Source organism: Folsomia candida, unplaced genomic scaffold (genome assembly GCF_002217175.1).
Source record: "Folsomia candida strain VU population unplaced genomic scaffold, ASM221717v1 Fcan01_Sc014, whole genome shotgun sequence".
Lineage (NCBI taxonomy): Eukaryota > Metazoa > Arthropoda > Collembola > Entomobryomorpha > Isotomidae > Folsomia > Folsomia candida.
The window spans coordinates 1,956,211-1,977,456 of NW_019091206.1; the positions used below are offsets into that span (position 1 = coordinate 1,956,211).

Consider the following 21,246-nt stretch of genomic DNA (forward strand, 5'->3'; position numbering starts at 1 on the left):
TTAAAAAGTCTTTATAAACCTTCAATTTTTTACCCTCGGGTTTATTACAAATGCTGAGAAATCTAGCAATGACACAATATGCAAAACACAGGTTGTCTCTTGTTTTTAGACAAAGTATTCCATGTTTTTTTTAAAGCAGTGAGGTAGCATGTTACCCCTCCAAACAACCAAACCATGTTTTTTGTGGAACTTTAGGTTAATTTGTGGAAATTCTTTCACTGCTAGTGAACTCCCATGCTCCACAAAGACATTTAATTGATTAATAATATCCGTTGCAGATCTGAATAGGAGCTTATTAATATCAAGAACACTTCGAACAGGTTGCATATCTCCTTTGAGAGTTGTTATAATATCTTCTCCGGTAAATTTGTTTACCATCCAAATTTTGACTGGAATTGAAGTCCCAAAATTTTTAAAGTTCTTAAGTAAGGACTTCAGCAGAACAGTAAAATCTTGTTTATATTTTCGGAATAACCGTATCACTGTTGTAATTGGTCCTGTTGGATCTTCAGTAGGAATTAGTGCAAAATCCATAAATGTTTGATTAAGCGAAGTTTCCATGAGCTTAAACTGACCCAGTGCTAAACTTTCACCACGAAACTCATGGAGACCACGACGACCACCACCAGCACCTCCTCCTCCTCCTCCTCGTTGTCGAGGGCACCGGTGCCCAGATTTTCGCGGAACATCTTGCAAACAAATATAGCAAAAATGGATGATGGCATAATGACGCCTTCGAGAGTATGCAGTTTTTAAATTAATGTTACAAAAAGCGCAAGTGAATTTGAACTGTCTTTTTGGAGGCATTTTGTAGGAATGATGGACAAATAACTCGGATTCTATTTTCAAGTCATTCCTTCGCTTTATTTCCAATTGACAATAGGCGCAAGGCAAGATTGAATGCATTCTCCCCCCTCATAGTTAATACACTTACATTTCCCCCTCCGCAATACAAATCCAAAATGCTTAGACGTAAATCTAGTTACGATTATTTCATTCTGTAGCTTATCGTTGCTAAATTTATTCAATACATTAACTAATTTCATTCCCTTTAACCTAAACTAAATAACGAATAACACATAACTCCTACAGCGGACGGATGAATTTGGTTGGTAAATAATGCAATTCTCTTTAATATTTACATTATTTAAACATTTAATATATAGTCCAAACTGCCTATAACTTCGGCCAAATGAATCAAAGACTTCCACACATCTGCTAGATCTACCTTCGTAATCTGATAAATCTAATATCAATATCCAATGTGATCCCGTTTTATCGGAGCTATCCAGATTGGATATAATTATTTTATCTCCCCTCCTTTGCATCATCTTGCCAACCTCATCTGCGGGTATTACAGCATAAAATATTCCCCTGTTTTTTACCACCCTTTGCAGAGCAGAGTAGAGTTCATTGTATTCATATTTAAAATGCCCCTTGGTTGTGTAGGCTAATTTCTCTATGTTTGTTAATTGATAATACTGCTTGCGTCTTGCTAACTATAATACACGTAACTTGTTGAGTCAATGCTTCCGAAAATCCTAATTCAATTATCAACTTCCCTGTTTGTTCAAGTTTTGGATGTGCATCTGAAGTGGTGGAATGTATGCTAAATACTAGAAAGAAATTCCCGTCAGTAAATCCATCTCTGTCAATTCCCACACTCTTATTTTCCAAATTTAATCCCTTTATCAACGATTGGTAAGCAAGTAAATATACCTTCGAATAAACATTTAAATTCAGCTGGCGATATTCATAGCATAAGTTATCAACCATGCATATAATTTTGCTTAGCTTGAAATCCGTAAAATAATATGGATTTTTATCTAATTTACCAACAAATGCATCGCTGGCTGTAAACGCTACCACAATTAAAGATGGAAGCCTAGCGTTAGAAAATATAATTTCAAGGACAGTAGTTGTTGAGGATTTTGCAATTGTTAGTGCTTTAATCTGCATGAGTGCATATGGATAAGTAGCACATTTCCCATTCTGTAAATATTTTTCATGTATATCCAAAATTTGAGGATTAGGAAGAATTTTCTTGCAATACAGAACCGCTTGAGTAATTTCTATTGAATAATTTTTACTTATGTTTGCTGACCATAACACAAATTCAGTGCTTGCCAGCTTCAGACGTATTCTCACGTTAACATTGCTTAATAACCATTTTTGATTTAAACAGAAATCTTCCATAAGATCAGAGATTAATTCGAGTTCATTCGATTTTAAAAAAGTTTTCCTAGCACTGTAACCCTTATTCGCATCTCCCATAACTTGAGCATTAACATCTTTTATGTATAATGCAGACTTTAAAATATCCTTCTTATAGTCCTCAGAATAGCTTAGCTGCGCTAAAATATATGAACATATATTATAATAGTTCTTGCTGGAAACGAGAGTGTCTTGAATATAAAGTTCAAAAACTGAAAACAAGCTTTGTCCTAGAAAGTTGACGAAGGAAACGTCTTCAGTGTCAGGCAGTGGCTTTCCATCCAATAAAACTTTCACTTTGAGATAGAGAAAGCTTTCACGCAAATATATATACAACTTATCCAGGCCTGGTACCTATGCAAAAATTTATTTCAGTAGATTTTAATAGTTATTTCATCATAGTTGACTTACCACAAATTCAAGTGGATTTCCTCCTGACAGATTGGTAATAGAAAAGTAGGGGACGTATGTCGCATTAGAAATAGATACATCAGCAATTGTTCCTTCGAATAAATTTAATCCACTACTGATTCCAGCCTTCAAATGATCACTCATTTTCGAGCCTTCTTTAACTGTTTTTTAGATCCTTTCTTCCTTCCCTTAGCTGATTGATAAACTTGACAAGAATTGTAGAATTAAATTTCAGAATGAATGCAATTTGCCTCACCACACTTTCTCCCAAATCCGAACTGAGCCTTCGTCCTAATCGTTTTTTTCTTTCCAGCTGCTTTCCATTTTGGTGGGGATTTTCGTTTACGTTTCACTACAGACTTTTTGCGAGTTGATGTATTACCGATGCTTGCAACAGCAGAAGAAGTGGAACCACCACCTTGCTTCTTTGTTTTTCTTTTAGGTTTTTGCAATGATTGAAAGAGTTTTGATGGCTCTTTTGCGAATGGGAGTACATAGTTTGCTCCGGGATCCAAGAGTCCCTCTGGTTCCATCATCTTCTACACCGAATTTCGCACTACTGCAGAAAAGAGTTGCGAACTGAAGGCGTTAGGACTAAATCGATTTTATGTGGAGCACACATGTAACTCCGACCGATGGGTCTAAATCTAACAATTCAAAGTTCTCATCCATTATGCGCACTCTGATTGAATCCAGTTCTAACTTTTCTAGTCCAGAGTATTGGATCGGATTAAATTGGAGATTTACAACATCTGAAGATGTAAAAGTGTTGGGCAAAGATTTTATTATTTTCAAAAATCTTTGTGTAAAGATTTGCGGTTTCATGGCATCACATTCAATGAGAATGAAATTTGCTTTCCGGGAAAAGTCTATGTTAACCAGATTAGTTTCACTCAACACAATTGCATCATCAGATGTCAGACCTAGAATTCTTTTCAATCTTGGTGAAAATGAGACGGCTGTTCCCTCTTTAATCAACTTGATGGTTATTTGGTTTGATTTAGCAGTAAATAAAACCGGAACATTATTTTCCTCGAACAATTCGTTGGATTCACTAACAAAGGAAGGAACTATGGGATCTTGTAGATTACTTGCAATCGAAAATGTCTTTCTCAGCTTTTCATTTTCTTCTCCATTGTACTCGAGATGAACCAAATACTTGCTTGGATGTCCAGAAAATACTCCTTTTTTCTGCATAAACGTAATCTGTGACAGTCCAATTTCGTAAGCACCCTCTGGAAAGGTTAGTTTTTTTATAAATTTGTGTAATAAAATCAGAAACTGTTCCTTCAATTCGATCTTGAAGAAATGCTGAACTGGACAATGTTACGTTGAGTGAATCATCCTTGACCCTCTCCATTTCCCAAACCAACTGACATCAACTCATTGGAATAAAATGCTCCTAATAGAGAAAGATAACTGCAATGAAAAATCCAATTCGATTTGAAGAGTATTTTTTTTCTTACATATATCCTCACCTAAAATATCATCACCCTTCTCTCCTTTTAAATAATAGGTAGGTGGTTGAGATTTGATGACTCGTCTTACAAGGAAAATTTCACTACCTATGCGTTTCTCATACCCTTTAGCAAATAGCTAGAAACAAAAAATTCGGTGAAATTTACCTCATCACGATGTGATCATAACAATATTATATTATATATTTGACATTTTTGACGATTCAGAATTTGTGGAAAGCAGAACTAAAAAAGTTCAATCATTCGAGAGCTGACAGACAAACAGATACATATACGAATCGGTCAAAATAAGTAGCTTAAGTTCCTTCAGCTACTACATAATTTCAAGTCCTTAGATATGTACTTGCCACGAATAATCCAATGACAATAGATAAGTACGTACACAATTAACTCATATCCCCTCGATAGGAACATGTCTAATTTAAAGTTCTTCGATAAGTGCATGTAACGGTTAACATAAATCCCCAATGTAAGTTCATGTAACGAATTATTTAAACTCCTTCGATATGTATTTATCATGAATAATGAAACTTTATCTGACCTTCACAAACTTTATGTAAAGCCTCAATAAGCAGGCGACACACTTTATGGAAAACACGACTAATGCCCAGCCCCCATAAGTACTTGTCATGAAAGTGTGTGGATTAATGCATGACATCATTAATTGTTATCTCGATAAATACTTGTCGCAATTATAGGCCTCCGGTAACTGGTTGTCACAATTAATCTCTGTTGACACAATTTATGCAAAGCTGTTGGACAAGTACGCGACACACTTTGTGCAGGGCACGTCGATACGTACGCGACACACTTTGTGCAGGGCACGTCGATACGTACGTGACACACATTATGCAAAGCCCCTTGGCACGTACGTGACACACATTATGCAAAGCCCCTTGGCACGTACGTGACACACATTATGCAAAGCCCCTTGGCACCTACGTGACACACTTTATGCCCTTCGATAAGTACTTGTTACAGTTAACGTTCAGTGCTCGGATAGGTCACTGTCACAATTAAACGACATCTTCTCGATACGTACTTGTCATTGTTAATGTACTTGCCTTCCGTCCATACGTAAGTGTGCATGATAATCTGTATGAAAATTCATATGCATGCATATTGCTGGAAAGAGGAGACAAAGGCAAGGAGAAACGGGGTAACCATAGAACAGTCATAGAATTGAGACAGCGCGCAGTCAAAAACGCAGACTATTATGTTTTATATAGTTGATGGCACATCAAATATAGACACGTACATGTCGTCCATTTGACCGGCAAATGGTATTCCTACCAAGTTCGGCAGGTAGAAAAGCTTTGTGGTTATATTGTTTGGTAAAAATAAGCTATTACGATACAAATTCCACACACTGAATAATTTGGGGGCAAATCGTCACCAACAGCATTCAAGTAAATATCAGGGCTGTTCGATTAGTTATACACTATTTGTTAGTGTGTGTGTAAATTAATCGATTAATGATTAACGATCAATCAAACTTTCAAAGATTACCTTGATTAATTATTAATCAATAAATTTTGGAAATTTTTATCAATGATTAACGATAAATAAGTTATTCATTTACCTATGTATGTATATATGTGCATTAAAGGAGGACTCCATTTTTATATACACATTTCACATTAAAAAAGTCTTCTGTAAATTCCCATACCATAATAATTAATACTTAAGGCTTCCCTTATATATAAATATTTCTTTCACTGTTGCATTAGTAAGATTTAATTGGGCGATGCATTCAAAAAAGTTGTACAGGGTTTGATACGTCTTGTTGCATGAATGGATGTCACTCGTCAATGGTCCAGATGGCGTGGAAGATCGCCAATTCGTGTAATCCGAGTTTAGATCCATGTCAAATTTACTGGTGGCTACCCTTTGCTCAGATACGCTCATTGGAACCGTATTAAATCCATGATACAATGTCCTGGGTGTCATTTCCGTGCTGAAGAGTTTGAACTTGACGGTGGTAAAGTTGTCAAAATGGGTTGGTCGGTTTATCGTAAAGGGTGCCGTTATGTCTGTCGTGACAATACTTTTGTACAGGTTGGTGATTACGATACAAGCAAATATCCAAAAATAAAGGAGTGAAACCTGTGTTCGTCGAGGGAAGCTGATTTCTAAAATTATGGCATACAGTTCCATTATGGTACCAAAAATGGTAGTCATGACGATCTCAACTTGACCCAATCTAGTTTCCAGTGCCAGTATAAGTGCTGTAATAAGTAAATTTGTTAATTGATATATTCGCCTTAAATCTTAGTAAGTGGCTTTTTTCGAAACACGAAAGTGTATGTATTTTTAAATACGAAACTAACACTCAAATTGGTTACACAAATGCGTATAACCAATTTCGAACCTCTTTGATGTAGCCAGTTTGAATTACGTGTACAAACACATAATTTGGCCATTCTGTGATTAAAATTTCGAAATTTGTGTTCCGTAATGTTATGCACATTAATGCAATCTATAATTTTTGAAATTGATTAATAAATTGCTAACCGGTCACCGGGGTAACCATCAAAAGTATACTAATCCACACTATGGCATCAAATGGCCTCAAATAGGCGAGAAAGTCCATCCTTCCCTCACTGAGAGACGAACATGAAACAAAGTTCCACCTGTTCATACCAACCATGACGAGATCCTTCTCGGCGGCATCATCGTAATTTTTAACCACCCCGACATAATAATTATCCCATTTCACGAACACCCTCGACAAATTCTTATTCATCACGAATGTCATCGCAATTTCCAGAGCGTCCTCCGGTTTAAAACTTCTCGTCCCTTGATGAAACTCTCGGAACGAAAAATTCCTGTGTAACATTTCAAACTCGTTCGTACTACTGGACGGTATCAATTTTATATCGTTCGCGCGCTTTTGTTCGACACCTCGTAAAGTTTGCAACAATCCTGCCAGCTTACTTTTAAAAATGGAAAGCGCGCGAGTTTTACCCTTCTTCCAAGGACTGTTGAAGAGCACGGTGTCCAAATCTAGCTCGAAGACGTCACGTCCATCTTTTCCTTTCCCGCGTAACCACTTTAAAACGACCCTAACCACGGTAAAACGAGGCGAATAAAACCCAGTAATTAAGCACTTTTCATATTTGCAGAACACAGCGTCATATTTATTACCATTGTGGGACATGATTTGTATCACGTAGTTGTGCAAGAGGTAGCTTTGCGGAAGGGGAATTTTGATTACTGCCACTTTTAAGAAACGGTCGCCTATTTTCCATCGTTTCCCGTCCTTTGAGTAAAGCACGAGTGGATTGTCATATCTCCTCCGTGTCTGCATCATGTCTGAATATTCCTCGTTATTCGAGGGATGGATTATCACCGCATGAACGAGACATTCATGTCCGAAGAACTTGTTCAATTTTCGATTGATATTGTGATGAACGACATGCTGTAGAATTTGCGGGTCTGAGAGGTTTACGTATCCCGTGGACAGTTTGTATCGTGCCAATTGTACCGCATTTTTGGGGTAGGGGACGAATTCAAAGTTTCCGAAGAATCCGAGACTTACTACGCAGTTGGAGAGTTGGTCCAGGACGATGGGTAATTTCTCGACAGAATATGAAGAACAATGCCGAGATGCTGTGACTGAGGGTGCCGTTGAGACAAAATAAGTAAACAGGGCAGCTAGACTTATCGTAAATATGACACGTGAGGGCATTTTCGAGCTTTAAGTATTGTCAGGCGAACAAAGTTTTTGTTTGTTAAATAAACATAATTAAATATGTTTAGTCAAAATGATCTGGTTAAATGCATATGTGTTTGATTTCATGTCACAATATTTAAATTTAATTTGTGCATAGTTTACAGTTTAAAGTCGTTTATTCAAATGTCGAGAAACACCAGTTTAGACAGTGCGTTTCAGATTTAGACAGAATTTGAAATATATGTGTACATATACATACGTGTACATACGCATTTTTGGTAAACGTAAATATATTTTTACATATCAAGTGTCAAGTATCCACGTTTCGTTTGGTAGATAGTTTCAAAAGAAAATATTCACTGAAGACATGTTTTTGTGAAGTACAAGGTTTTTGATTTTTTTTTAATTGTGAATTTATCTGACAGTTTGTCTTATAACCCTATAAAATTCTGTGACATTTCAGACCTACAGAATTAAAAAAGTGAAATTTTATATGAGGAATGTGTTCGTATTTGTGATGAAACATGATGAACGAAGTTACAGTATGTTAAATAAAAATGTATAATGATAAAATGAAAGTTGAATCAATCGTTATGATGTTTAAGCACTGCAAATACGTCAGGGGCATGTACCTATTTGTACATACATATTTATTTATTAGGAAACCAAGTCGGTCGAGGCAATTAAGCATATTGATGCGTGTTTATATACAGCGTTTTATTTACATATGTACATACCCATACCGAAACGTTTTAGCGAACGAAATTTAGTAACTAAATGTTAGTTATTTATTTTTTACCCACATACATAAATAACGTCTCCACGTGCCAAAGTTCGAAGGTGTACATGCAGTCAAATGTCAAATAGAGGCCGGATAAAAATATATTTGACCGGTGACGACCCAAACTACGACCGGATCTTAATTTATGGCTTAGTGAAAGATTCACCTTCATATTCGTTCATCCGGCCATAATTTCGGGTGAATAATTTGTTTACCCTGTTTATTTTGTAAATTGTATCCATTTCTTAATTATTAACCATTTCGTAATTATTTAAAATTTGCAGGGGTGAACAAATTACTCATTTCGGAAATTACAAATTACAAATTACAATTACAATTTTAAAATTCTTCAAATTACAATTACAAATTACTATTACTTTGATTCTTCAAATTACAAATTACAAATTACAATTACTTTGTCTCCGGCATTGTCGAATTACAAATTACAAATTACGTAATTCAATTACAATTGAAATTACAAATTATGTTATGCATAAAATATGTAATTACGTCACTTTTTGAAAACAAATTCAATGATTTACCAATATCAATTAGAAATTAATTGTTGGTGGTCAAAAATCCACCCCATTGTTATAAAATTTGTACGTAATATTTTTGCATGCATTAGAAAATTTGAAATGATACATAGTGAAGTGATGAGTCTTAATTTCCTGTTCTAAAATCTCAAGGTATTTACAGATTTATTCTGCAATGATCTATTTTTACTGAAATTTCAAAATATTTTATTGAACTCTGTTTCAGAATTTGTAATTTTGCTTCTTTCTTAGTTTTTTTCAAGAGTTTAGTGAAGTCACAGCGTAGATAAAAATAACATGATGTTGAGAAAGTTTAAGATTCCATGTTTTGATTAATGAATTGATGCAATTAATGCTTGATTAATCAATTAATACAGCATAAATTGTCATTTGATAGATACAAACAGTACAAAATTGTAATTTGTAATTTAAAATGTAATTAAATTACTTTTAAAATTCCAGTTTTCTCAAATTACAAATTACAAATTGCAATTACTCTATTTCGTTCAATTACAATTACAAATTACAATTACTTTGGCTCATTTGTGATCAAATTACAAATTACAATTAGTAATTTGTAATTGGGAATTTGTAATTTCACAAAGTAATTTGTTCACCCCTGGAATTTTGGAATTACAAATTTTTAATTCCAAAATTTGTGTTGGAGTTGGATTTCATTATAACCTAAGACCGAAAACTAGTAGAAAAAATGGCGCTAAGTTTTACAAAAAAAGTTTTACAAAATTTTCCTAAATTTGGATAAAAATAAAGCCACCATCTTAAAATACACAAAAGCTTAAAAAGTTTCGAAATTTAGAAAAATTGCGTTAGTTCAATGATAAAAAATTTCCAAAAGCAATCTGGTAATAAATAGTTTCTCATGTCATATCACTCATTTATGGAAATATTATAGACGATGACATTCGAAATTTACGGTTGCAAATTGTTATCAATCCGGGAGGGTCGTATACACATGTACCATATATACGAGAACAGTTCTGCGAGTAATGCTTATGGTTGTGACATACGTACAGGTGTTCAAAGCTTATGGGATTATGAAATTATTTCCAAATAAAAAAAAGTTAAATTTTATGCAGGACGATTGTGAAGTAATCTTTTTCTGTAGTGACATTGACGGTCTACGTCTCTCCTGACATTGGTACCGAGGCTGACTCACCGAGGCCAGAATCATTGAGGCAAGGATTATGAAGTTTGCCATTTCGGTACCTTTAAATCAAGGAAATCAAAAGCATTTTTACACGTAATGTTGGTTATACCTTCAAGTAGCAAGATTTCGTCTGAAAAAAGATCATCTTGTTGTATGTAGTAAAGTTCTTAGAAGTTTCTTGTGCCTGCACCAGCGTGGTGCGCTATTTTATATCCTCTTCAGCCACGTAAGCCCAGGTTCAATTCCTTAGCATCAAACTTCTTTGATTGCTTTATTTTTTCAATTTCGTTGCGAAAATATAAAACAGCGATGTAAATGCATGAACACGGGTAGTTTTATATTTTTGCAAGCAAATGGCAAAAAATACAACAAGCAAAAAAGTTTAATGCTGAGGAATTGAACCTGAGCTTACGTAGCTGAAAAGGATATAAAATAGCGCACCACGATGGTGCAGTTACACGAAGCTGCTAAAAACTTTACTACATAAAATAAGATGACCATTTTGCGACGCTCTCGATACTTGAAGGTGTAACCAACATCATAGGTCTTCAAATAAAAAATAAACCAGAACGAGATCCTGATAAATTTAAGCCGTGGGTCATAACCAGATAGCAAAATTTCTTAGTCTTTTTTAACGAACGTCGGCAAATAAATTGATTTGATATGCTGTATAATTCAGTTAGTCAAGTTAAAAGCGTCGGTATTTATTTCGCCTCGGGAGGGAAAATTAATTGGCTTATCTACTGCGCAAAAAGTTTCCTTATTAATGTATCATCGGTTATACATTAACTATTCACTCCTAAATGTAAAAAATAACGACGGGAAGTAGTTGTACCAGGTTGGTACTACCAACTATGTAAATACATATCCCTTTCCATATCGTCGTTGAAACTTCCAAAGGAGCCATCTCCATTTTGGCCATTACTTTCTCGTAAGCTTAAACATGGGCTTACACATTCGAGGATACCAACGGCTAAAATGGAGACGGCTCCTTTGGAAGCTTCAACGACGATATGCGTATACATATAGTCGTATTATTCTGTATGCCATCCTCCCGGTCATCACTTCGATGTTAGAGTGAGTTAAATGATGACATCAGAGGATCATATACAGAATAAAACGACTGTATGTTAGGGAATTCAAAACCGGATCCTTTTGTGAAAACCGGTTTTCGGTTTTTCCGGTTTTTGGGACTCGAAAACCGGTGAAAAACCGGTTTTCCACCATTTTTTCAAAATATCACCAAATACATACATTATGGCTAAAACTATTTATTATTCTTCAAATAAAGTCAAAGCGTATTTTACCGGGTAACGGATAAATATAATAGTTAACAATTGAATCTGAATATATATATATTACATTCCCACAACTTGGAAATGGGATCTTAGAAAACACAATGTGTCTAGCGTATCATCTCGCAGGTTTCAACGCACTTTATTGCAGATATATCCCGCAGCTGAAAACGCTCTCTCTGACTTCACGCTAGTTGGTTTAATTGTTTGCAAATGATTAAAAGCCATTTGTAGGTGATGACCTCGAGAGCCACCTCCTTCAAATAAATCCATTTCCTTCTTGATGGTCGCCAACAATCCACGCGTTGTCTGACACTTTTCAGCATGTGCCCGGGCGTCGACCGCTTTCAGTTCCATTTCCAGCTCGCTCTGAAGGCCAGAATTTCCCTCAATTTGCTCTGGTTGTTGACTTGTTGAAGTTACGTCATCATCGGTTACCTCTGACAGGCGATCTTGGTATAAGCGCCCCAATATTAACTTAATGCACGAAGCTATTTTTGCCTTTGACGGGATTTGAAAAAACTCATCGTAATCGTCATCCATTGTTGTGGAGCCAGTGTGCAGGTACTGAAAAATTCCGGACTGTTCGATCCGCCTGATAGATTCGTCGAAATGATTCCTCCAACTCTTGTGCAATTCCGCTCCGCAACTGTCCCAATTTTTTCACGACAAAATTTATGGCAGCATCGGCAGTCAATAAGGTTGCATCCCGACGACACAGGCGTTCCAGGATAACTTTCAGAGGCCCCAGGGCGTTGATTATATCAGTAATTCTGTCTATTTCCCATTCTTCCATGTTAATTGGAGATTTAATGTCAATTAATGTTTTTCTGATATAATTTTGAAGTGAGTGGAATCTGTCGAGCATGTTAAATAAACTATTCCATCTTGTTTTGCAATCAAGGATCAGCTGAACTTCCTTCTTAAAATCAGCATAAACGTGTTTTTGAAGGACTTCGTTTTTTAATGGTGAACGTCTAAACATTTTTACGATCTGCCGGACCTAGTAAAGTAAATCTTCCTTAGTAATATGATCGAAATATTATTTTCCGAAGCAAACGCTAGATATCGTTATATTTGTTAAATATACCTTAGAAATTATCGGCGCAATCATTTCATGACTGACATCTGTTGGAGTTTCATTGCTTTCCAACTCAAATCTTGACGATAACTCCAGAGGATCGCTAACGTCCTCGCCGTCCTCCTCGTCACTGTCGTCGTCACAGTCTTCATATCTAGAACCACTTGCTAGAATCCGATTCTTGGGATACAGGACATCTGCAACTGCCAATTGTGTCCCGTGAGCTAGGCAAAGTTGTTGTTCTGTGGGTGACAACCTTCCAATTTTTGTCATTACTGATGTTCCGTCGGTCATGATGCAAATAATATCATCTCTTAGTGATATATGATGCTCCAATAATTTACTTGCCACCAGTGTCACTGCGTTTTCGGATGTAAGGGATCCAGTTATCCTAACTAGCCCAAGGTTCCAGAATTTTGTACCCTGTCCATGGAGAATAATGCTCATAAATCGTCTATTCTTGTTTGAAGTCCATTCGTCAAATGTTGCACAAAATTTGATTCCGTCTTCTTTCATCCTCTGGATTTCAAGAAGCTGGCGATCACGGATTGATTTTCCATACAGCATAACTATTTCCCTCACAGTTGCTGGTGATTTCGGAATAGGGTCCTTGAAACCCATGGATTTCAGGGCTTTTCTTAAATCTGGTGACGTACAGAATACAGAGAAGGGGAATCCATCCCGCGCCGCCATCCGAGATATGGTTGCCGACAATGTTGACTCCTCAGTTTGTAAAAAATACTCACCAATTCGTTTTGGCCGTTTTGCAGCAGGGTCTAGAACAAATTAGGTGTACAAATGCATTTTAATAGTATCATACATCGCGCAGTAGAAAAATATTTAGTTTGGATTTTGAACTAACCATTGCGCACTTGTGGAGAAGATAATTGACTTTTTCTTATTACTATCTCATGTTTAGATTCAAGATGTGTGTGTTGCGTTGAGGTTGACCCCCCACCAGTTTTCAAAATTTGCTTGCAATTCTCGTTTTTGCACTTGGCCAAATTTCCATTTTTTTCGCGTAAAAAATAGAACCAAATCGAGTCCTTGTCGCTCGAATTTTTAAGGTGCTCGACAAATTCTGACTTATCAGAAGGTGAGGTCATTTTTATGTATCGGTAATAGGATAAATAAATTTTACGTTTATCAAATGTGATAACAAAATTTACAAAAAAATAGTAAATTCACAAAGAGGGCAGCAATAACGGCTGTAGATATGAATCCCGCGTTATAGCGTGTTTTGAGACAAAACTCCGGTTTTGCACGTAGCTAAAACCGGTTTTCGGCTTTTGCGAAAACCGGTTTTTCTCCGGTTTCTCCGGTTTTGAAAACCGGGGTTGAATTCCCTACTGTATGTACATGTAATTACTAAATGTGGACAGATTGCGATACACACTAGAATTTTTTGGCTAGTCACCTCATTTGTATATTTTGACGCTTTCTAGAGAGACATGGAGTTTACTTAATATTGAATTCCTTCATTGCTGAAATGGGCATCTTGTGATTTATGCAAATGGGATGACCTGCAACAATTATTTACAGTACGTATTTGTAAGTATGTAGATTGTTTCAGGTCTGAACTTAAGTAATTCTGCAAGGCATCGAGGGATCACCCTCCGGCTGATCCATGCTAAATTTTATATGGCTTATCCAAGTTGAATTTAGTCGCACGTTTGAGGCCTCCACCGTCTCTTTATGATAGGTAATAGTGACATTCGCCGCCTTCTCAATCCTTATGTTCTGCACCCCGTGGAAATTTTGTGTTCTTGCCCATATCTCATCGAAATCACATGTTAATGTTTGCATCATACGGTATGACAGCGATAAAGATTTCTTATTAAATGGTGTACATGTGACTTGGAAGGAATACACTTCGCCAGGGTGCAGCAACAATGCTGGTTCGAGCATGATAACAACATCCGTGCTGTTATCAGAGATGATGTAGATATAATCACCCCTCGCTTGGATAAAGCCGTTGTTGTTTGTAACACATAATTTGAACCGAACTCCACCCTCTACAATTTGATTAATTTCTTCGGAAAATATCCTAACCCCGTTGACCAGTAGTGGCACGTTGACTTTAAGGCTGTAACCAGATATAAATTTTTTAGCGTTCCATACAAAACATACTTATTTATACAATTAATACCTAATTTCAGGCTCTAGATGATAATCTACAAATCTTTTAACAACGCTATTGGGATTCGCGATGCCTCCTGGATATAAGTAAACATCCGATGACCCGTTTCGGGGATGTTCATTGAAGCTGCAGGGAAATTTGCTGCAAACAGTTACGTATTTATTTAGGAATATATACCCGTATTATGTTGGTTATCACACATTCAAGCTAGACATTGATTTACGTTGTCTTAGGTGGATAAGCCCGATAACGAAAAGTGAAGGTATTTTAAAAATATTAGTAAAATTGGATTTTCAGCGAAGGTTTGCATGGGGCGCCATTTTGAAGGGGAGTGGTGGGCGCAAATGAAGCCATAAAATAAAACCCTATCCATGGTTGCCAGACACTCCTAACTCTTCAATATATTCAATATATCCAGGGGGCAACAAAGCATATCATTCTTTCAATCACTGATTATCCAACTTGACTAACAAATTGCAACCAGGCTGGCCAGAAGCTAATGTATTATTTTGAAGCGGGATGGGCTTGGAGATTAACTCAAGATACATTTTATGTAAGAAATAAAAGATTTTATGTATGTAAAAAATTCGTAAGGATATCCTCGCCTGCAGGAATTAAAAATATTACCTGGAATCTGAAAAATGCAAAAACATCGCAAGAACTTCTTCCTGAGGAAGGGCGCCCGTTGGGACGACTACAGCTGCGAAATCTTGCTGTCCGATTATAGGAAAACGTATCAGTTTCAAGAGTTCAGTAAGCGCCTCAGAATTCGGAAAATCTTTGTCAAACTTCTTTGATTGTTTCCCCCATCTGAATGCAATAGGGAACCAGTTAAGTAAATGATTTAGCTAAATATGCGGAACTTGCACAAGTATGCACTACCTACTCTAATAAAGCTCGGAATAGATCCACTTCTCGAATATTTAATGATTCCTGGTTAAGCAGCTCTCTCACGGTTTCAGCATCCCATGAAAGGTAACGATTCTCTGCTCCCGCCGTTCTAACATTTCTACAATAATCCGGAAAATCTCAGTTCACAAAGCAGCATGGCCATTGGCGATCATGAGTTATCTTACTTTAGAAAAATTTGGAAGCTCTTTTGGCTTAAATCTGTGTCTATGAATCTCGAACTTGTGTAAATGGATAAGCATGTGGTGACCGTGTTAAGGTCACAATTTTCAACAGAGCAGTTTAACAGTAAATTGGTATAAATTCGTACACCATGTTCACATCGGTCAAGTTTTTCTCCGAGTCGTGAAACCAGCTCACCCAAAAGGTCGGCAACATCGTAAAGATGTGCCAATTTTAAGATGGCCAGCATTTGATGATCGTCCGTTGAAGGGAACTTGCCAGTGTATAAGTACTACGAATAATGATGGTCATATTAGCAATTCTAGTCTAGGTTGACATGCTAATTTGTGGATAATATTCATACCCGAATAAATATTTTGAACGAATCCACCTCATGGTCTGGCAAACGAATACGTACCATGGTATCGGGGTCTTGCTCATCTTGTTGCTCCGTCCATCTACTCTGTAGCATCGCCTCAAAAACGGTCGATCTTCCCGCCAGAACCATTTTATGGGCTTTAATGCTATATTCTTCGGGCCCAATGAGGAGCACGACGTCAGAAAATAATCCATTTTCGAGAACCCGGCTCATCATGGCGGTTAGACTCTTAGCGCTGAAGTATTCCATTCTAAAATAATCCAAACGATTACAAATAAATTACTACATTATTCATATTAAATTAACATTGTTAATATATAATTTCAATTGGATATTTTATGTCCATACATTGCAAAAATTACACTACCCACTATGCACGGTGGTTACCAGGTTATTATTTAGAATGTTGCCGTGAAAACGAAAAAGTTTGAATCTGAAATTATTAACTCGAACCGCGAGAAAGTTCACAAGCACGACGTAATTGCATATGGGGTCTGAAAAATCGTGGTTGACGTGCCAAATGCTTACTGCGAAATGGAGACGTACTCATCCGTGAAATTTGGCTATTAACCCGTAGAAGGAACTGTAGCTACTTATTGCTTATCGATTTGTCCGTCCTTGAGCTTCCTCGAGCAAATGAACGTGTCTTTTGTTCTGTTTTCGGTTGGACATCTAATTTTAAAAGTACCAGGGTGTTCGGTAATTAACGTTGTACTATATATACCTACATACGTTCATTGGCATGGCGCAACGGTGATGAAATAAAATTTCAAACATATCGAATTTTTAGTGTTCCCTGTTTCAGACGTCATTTGTAGAGGGATTTTGAAAATCATCATCTTTTCGATAATAGTCGACCGGTTGACTGCATCTAAAAGTGGTAAATATGGGGAGTAGTGTATTTAAGAAATTGATTAAAAACGAGCTTCTTGAGGGGCAGCGAATAGAACGAATGATTGATTTGTGTAAAATCATTGATGAATATGATTCTTAATTTTGTAATGCAATATGAGTATCAATCTTAAAATAATTAATTTTGTGTTGGATTTGTTTTGTTGTATGTGTAATTTTGATTGTAAGACAATTTTATCCTTGAGGTGTAAGGTCCCAGCAATGGGGTGCCTCATTGTAATAAATAAATAAATAAATAAAATAGTCAACGGAATCGTCCAAAATGTAAATTTTTCAATTTTGACGCGAAAAATGCTCTTGGAAAAACCTATTCATAGCCTATTCAATGCAGAATTGTATTAAGACCCTCGCTCCCGTTACTTTATTATATCTGCGGTTGGAGTTTATTTTATTTGATGATAAGCATTTTATCAGAAAAAGTTGTCGTGAGGAACATGCACATATGTATGTACACACGCTTAATTATTTTATGATGCAGATGATCAGATTCACTGGCCAGTCAACCTGGGTTTTACTGGAACTTGAGATAAAGCATGGGTTTTACTGGTGAGTTGTGAATTTCCAGGTTGTATTCGTTAGAGTTGCATAGATGACTCCATACTTGTATAAGTATGTATGTAGGTATGCAAATATAAATACACAGGTACGTATATATCTAAAGAATATTATACAGAGACAATTTATTCCATGCATATGCTAATAACACGCATGTACATACATATATATTTAAGTAAGTTAATCAAAACCATTATTTATTAATAAATATGTTAGAAATGTGGTAATGAGTCTTGACAGATTCCTACCGGACGGAGTATCTATATGACTCTACCCGTGTATATAATACCCGTGTATAGTAATGGGGAGCATTATCCTTGAGTCATACAAAGGTAATGAAACGTTACCAATCTTTAAGATATCACTACGAACCCTGTGGGAATTAATTACCGAATCATTACTAAATATGACGGAGTAACTATGTATGTACATATGTGACTCCACCAAATTTTTTACAGTGTATGTATTTAAATATGTATATATTTAAAACATACAGAGTTTATATAAATACTTATTTATACATGTGTATGTATGTAATCTGTAGTAAAGAGTCGTACAATTTAAACCCTAACCTTAAAAACGTGAAAATTCTAATATAAAAAATCTCACAGTTAAAAAAATCGCAGAAAACGTGAAAAATTCCTTATAAAGTCCTTATCCTTATTAAAAGTATTCAGATTTTTCGGCACATTCCATTGTAACCACTTATCACTCGAACTCTGCGATACAATGCTTTACTCCTGATAATAAATGCGCAATACATTTATATTTGTACATTAGCTGCATAGGTAATTTGCCATATTTCATTTATGCATTTACATATCTAAGGGGTACTGTCAACTCTTTTGTATCAAACTATTAGGCAATAAAACCTAACTGATACCAGTGTATCAGTCACCTCAGGGGGTAAAATTGGTGGTGATTTGTGTTCGTATTAATTTTCTTAAACATTCTGTGCACCAATACTTATGTATAATGCAAGTCATATATACATAAATAAATATATATTTACATGTATACATTTTGCAGAAATTAATATGGAAATAAATATTTATTTTATTTGATTATGTACATATTCCACGGTTCTACTTATCACTACATCCATTTGAAATGCAAATAATTTTTTATTTAGTAATACCTACGGTATCTGTTGTCAATGTTTGGCTGTCTCGGCGGTGGAAACGCATTAAACCGAAAGATAATGTACACGATAACAAGTAAAATAATAATGATTAACATTTCGTGCTGACGAAACAGTAATAACTATAATCTGAATTAGTTAATGTTGGTTGTTATTTACGACATTCAGCGTTGTGGAAAATTATGTGCTTGATTTAGACAAAAAATATCAAATTTGTATGTACCATATGCATATACATATTTACATAACGTCCACTCTTAATTTAAAAACTTTGTGGGGTACTGACCCAAAAAGGGGAATGTATTTATCAGCAAAGGATTTATATAAAACCTAGTGGTGAAAATATGTAGTCTTGTTGATTTGGATTTAATTCAAATGATTTCCTATAATAATTTTTATGTATGTACCAAACTTCTGCGAGAAATTCAAACGTATGGAAAGTCGGTATTCTCGAACGTTGCACAATCGCCACTGGTTTACAGTATGATATTTAAAATGAAATTATACCCAGGTTTTTCAAATAACATGCGGACATATTTGAATATAGATCTGTACATAAACTGGTTGAATTCTTGATCGCTTATGTCTTTCCATTGTGAAATTGGGTGTTACTAAAGCTCTATTATGCAGGCAATAATTTGCACACTACGTGCTCAGGTTAATGAATACCTGGAAGCTGATGATAGAGGGCTATTAAGCAGTTGCAAAAGTTGTGTCAATTGTAAATAAATAAGAAAATAATTGCAGAGTTTAATTTAATGGCCCGATTTCCGTACGTTTAAATTGGATGTTACACTTTCAGGAGAAATTAGTTTTGAAAGAGAAGATATAGTTGTAGGCGATAATTGCACATTTTCGCAAAACTTAGGCATATTTAAAAACAATAATTGGAAGAAAGGGTTAAAGTTTAAATGTTTAAAAGTGTTGAGCTGTTGGTAAAAACATACTTAACTTTAATCATGAATACAGAGTGAGTAACTTAATTTGACACAAGTTTGAGATACATAGCATATCTAACTCGGCCACAGGAAAATATAATTTGAATCTGCGAATATGTAAACTTTTGAACCGATTAAAATTGTCATACAGAATTTTCCACTAAAAAGGAGAATAAAATGGCCAGACTTAATGCTTTGCATAACGTAGTTAACCCAGCCCTCGCTGGCTCGCGTATATTTAGACGGATATGTACCATACAGTAGACCTACCGACAACCCAAGGCTACCCTTCCGTACATATTTATAATTCAGCAAAATGAACGAAAAATAAAATGTCTGGGTTCTTTGACGAAGTAAAAATTAAAACTTTATACCTAATTTAATTTGTATATCATTTTTGTCCACAACTAACTGCATACCGTAAAATCTCTAATAGAGGCCCCCGGCCACTATTTAAAAGTCGGACTTTGACACCCGGCCTGTACTATGATTCAGAAATTTTTCACCAGGAAAGAATTAGAGACCAGGCATCCAGAAATTTCATAGAATCGTCACAAAAATTTAAAATAAACATAATTACATATAAAAAATATTTAACAAAAAAGACTTAGGCGAGACGCCTAAGTCGTAAAATCTGAAACAAGGTGCACCCACTGTCTCGCCTGTGCCCACCCCATTATAATTTTTTTCATCAAAACCTTCATAAAATTAATAGAATTAACTATTATTAATTTGTTAATTTGTATTGTGTATAAATTATTCACATTGTTCTTAGCATTGTAGTTCATTATGTACGATCAAAATGTTTACATGCATAAATAATTATTGATTTATTACTAGTATTCTATTTAAAGTAAGTCAAGTTAGGCTAATGGCGAAATTGCATTATAATTGTACTATTAATGTTATGATATAGATGTTATATATGTCATATTGCTAATCATTCCACAAAAATCTCATGCACTAAAATTTCAAGGACAAGGTTGGCTAATTTTTATAACTTTGTTTGTTAATTTTAAGATGGAAAAAATTGTAATGAGGTGGGCTCGGGCCGGACAGTGGGTGCACCTTGTTTCAGATTTTACGGTGCGTCTCGCCCAAGTCTTTTTTTGTTAAATTTTTTTTATTTGGCTATTTTTGAGTGACAACGCGTAGTCACACCTTAGCAAGATTGTTGAAAATGAACTGCATAGGGAAAACCCCTTCAATCATTTTTTCCAATTCAAAAAACAAGCGCAGAATTTAATTATGTTCAAAATGTCTGATTGACATTTTGAAATGCCTTGAGATATTTTAAAGAAATGGAAAGCAACTTTCAAATGGCCTAAATATGGTCTAAATATTAATCGACCAGGCTAAAAGATCAAAGCGCACTAGTTCATAGCATTCTTTGCAACTTTTATTTTAAACTTTTTTTTCCATACGATGCACGATTTTCACTGTATACTGTTCTAAAGTTTTGAACAGCAA

The 21,246-nt window shown here is 35.5% G+C and overlaps 1 protein-coding gene across 4 annotated transcripts; it reads right to left on the bottom strand.

Annotated features, from left to right (window-relative positions):
• Positions 1–11,522: 11,522 nt before the first annotated feature.
• On the bottom strand, positions 11,523–16,748 carry LOC110855977 (BTB/POZ domain-containing protein 2). Of its 4 annotated transcripts, XR_004836190.1 has the most exons (11): positions 16,579–16,748; positions 16,216–16,480; positions 15,857–16,143; positions 15,667–15,789; positions 15,408–15,590; positions 14,790–14,921; positions 14,312–14,726; positions 14,058–14,163; positions 13,503–13,989; positions 12,650–13,416; positions 11,523–12,562 (listed from the first exon to the last, which is right to left on the bottom strand). XR_004836190.1 is itself a non-coding variant. In XM_035856724.1 (8 exons), exons 2-8 carry the CDS (start codon positions 16,477–16,479, stop codon positions 14,146–14,148), a joined length of 1,422 nt encoding a protein of 473 aa, XP_035712617.1. In that variant the 5' UTR covers position 16,480; positions 16,579–16,748; the 3' UTR covers positions 14,046–14,145. The 4 variants fall into 4 exon arrangements, 2 of the variants coding, with proteins under 2 accessions (XP_035712617.1, XP_035712616.1); XR_004836189.1 differs by having other exon boundaries at positions 14,058–14,726; XM_035856724.1 differs by lacking the exons at positions 11,523–12,562; positions 12,650–13,416; positions 13,503–13,989 and having other exon boundaries at positions 14,046–14,163.
• Between the last annotated feature and the right edge of the window lie 4,498 nt (positions 16,749–21,246).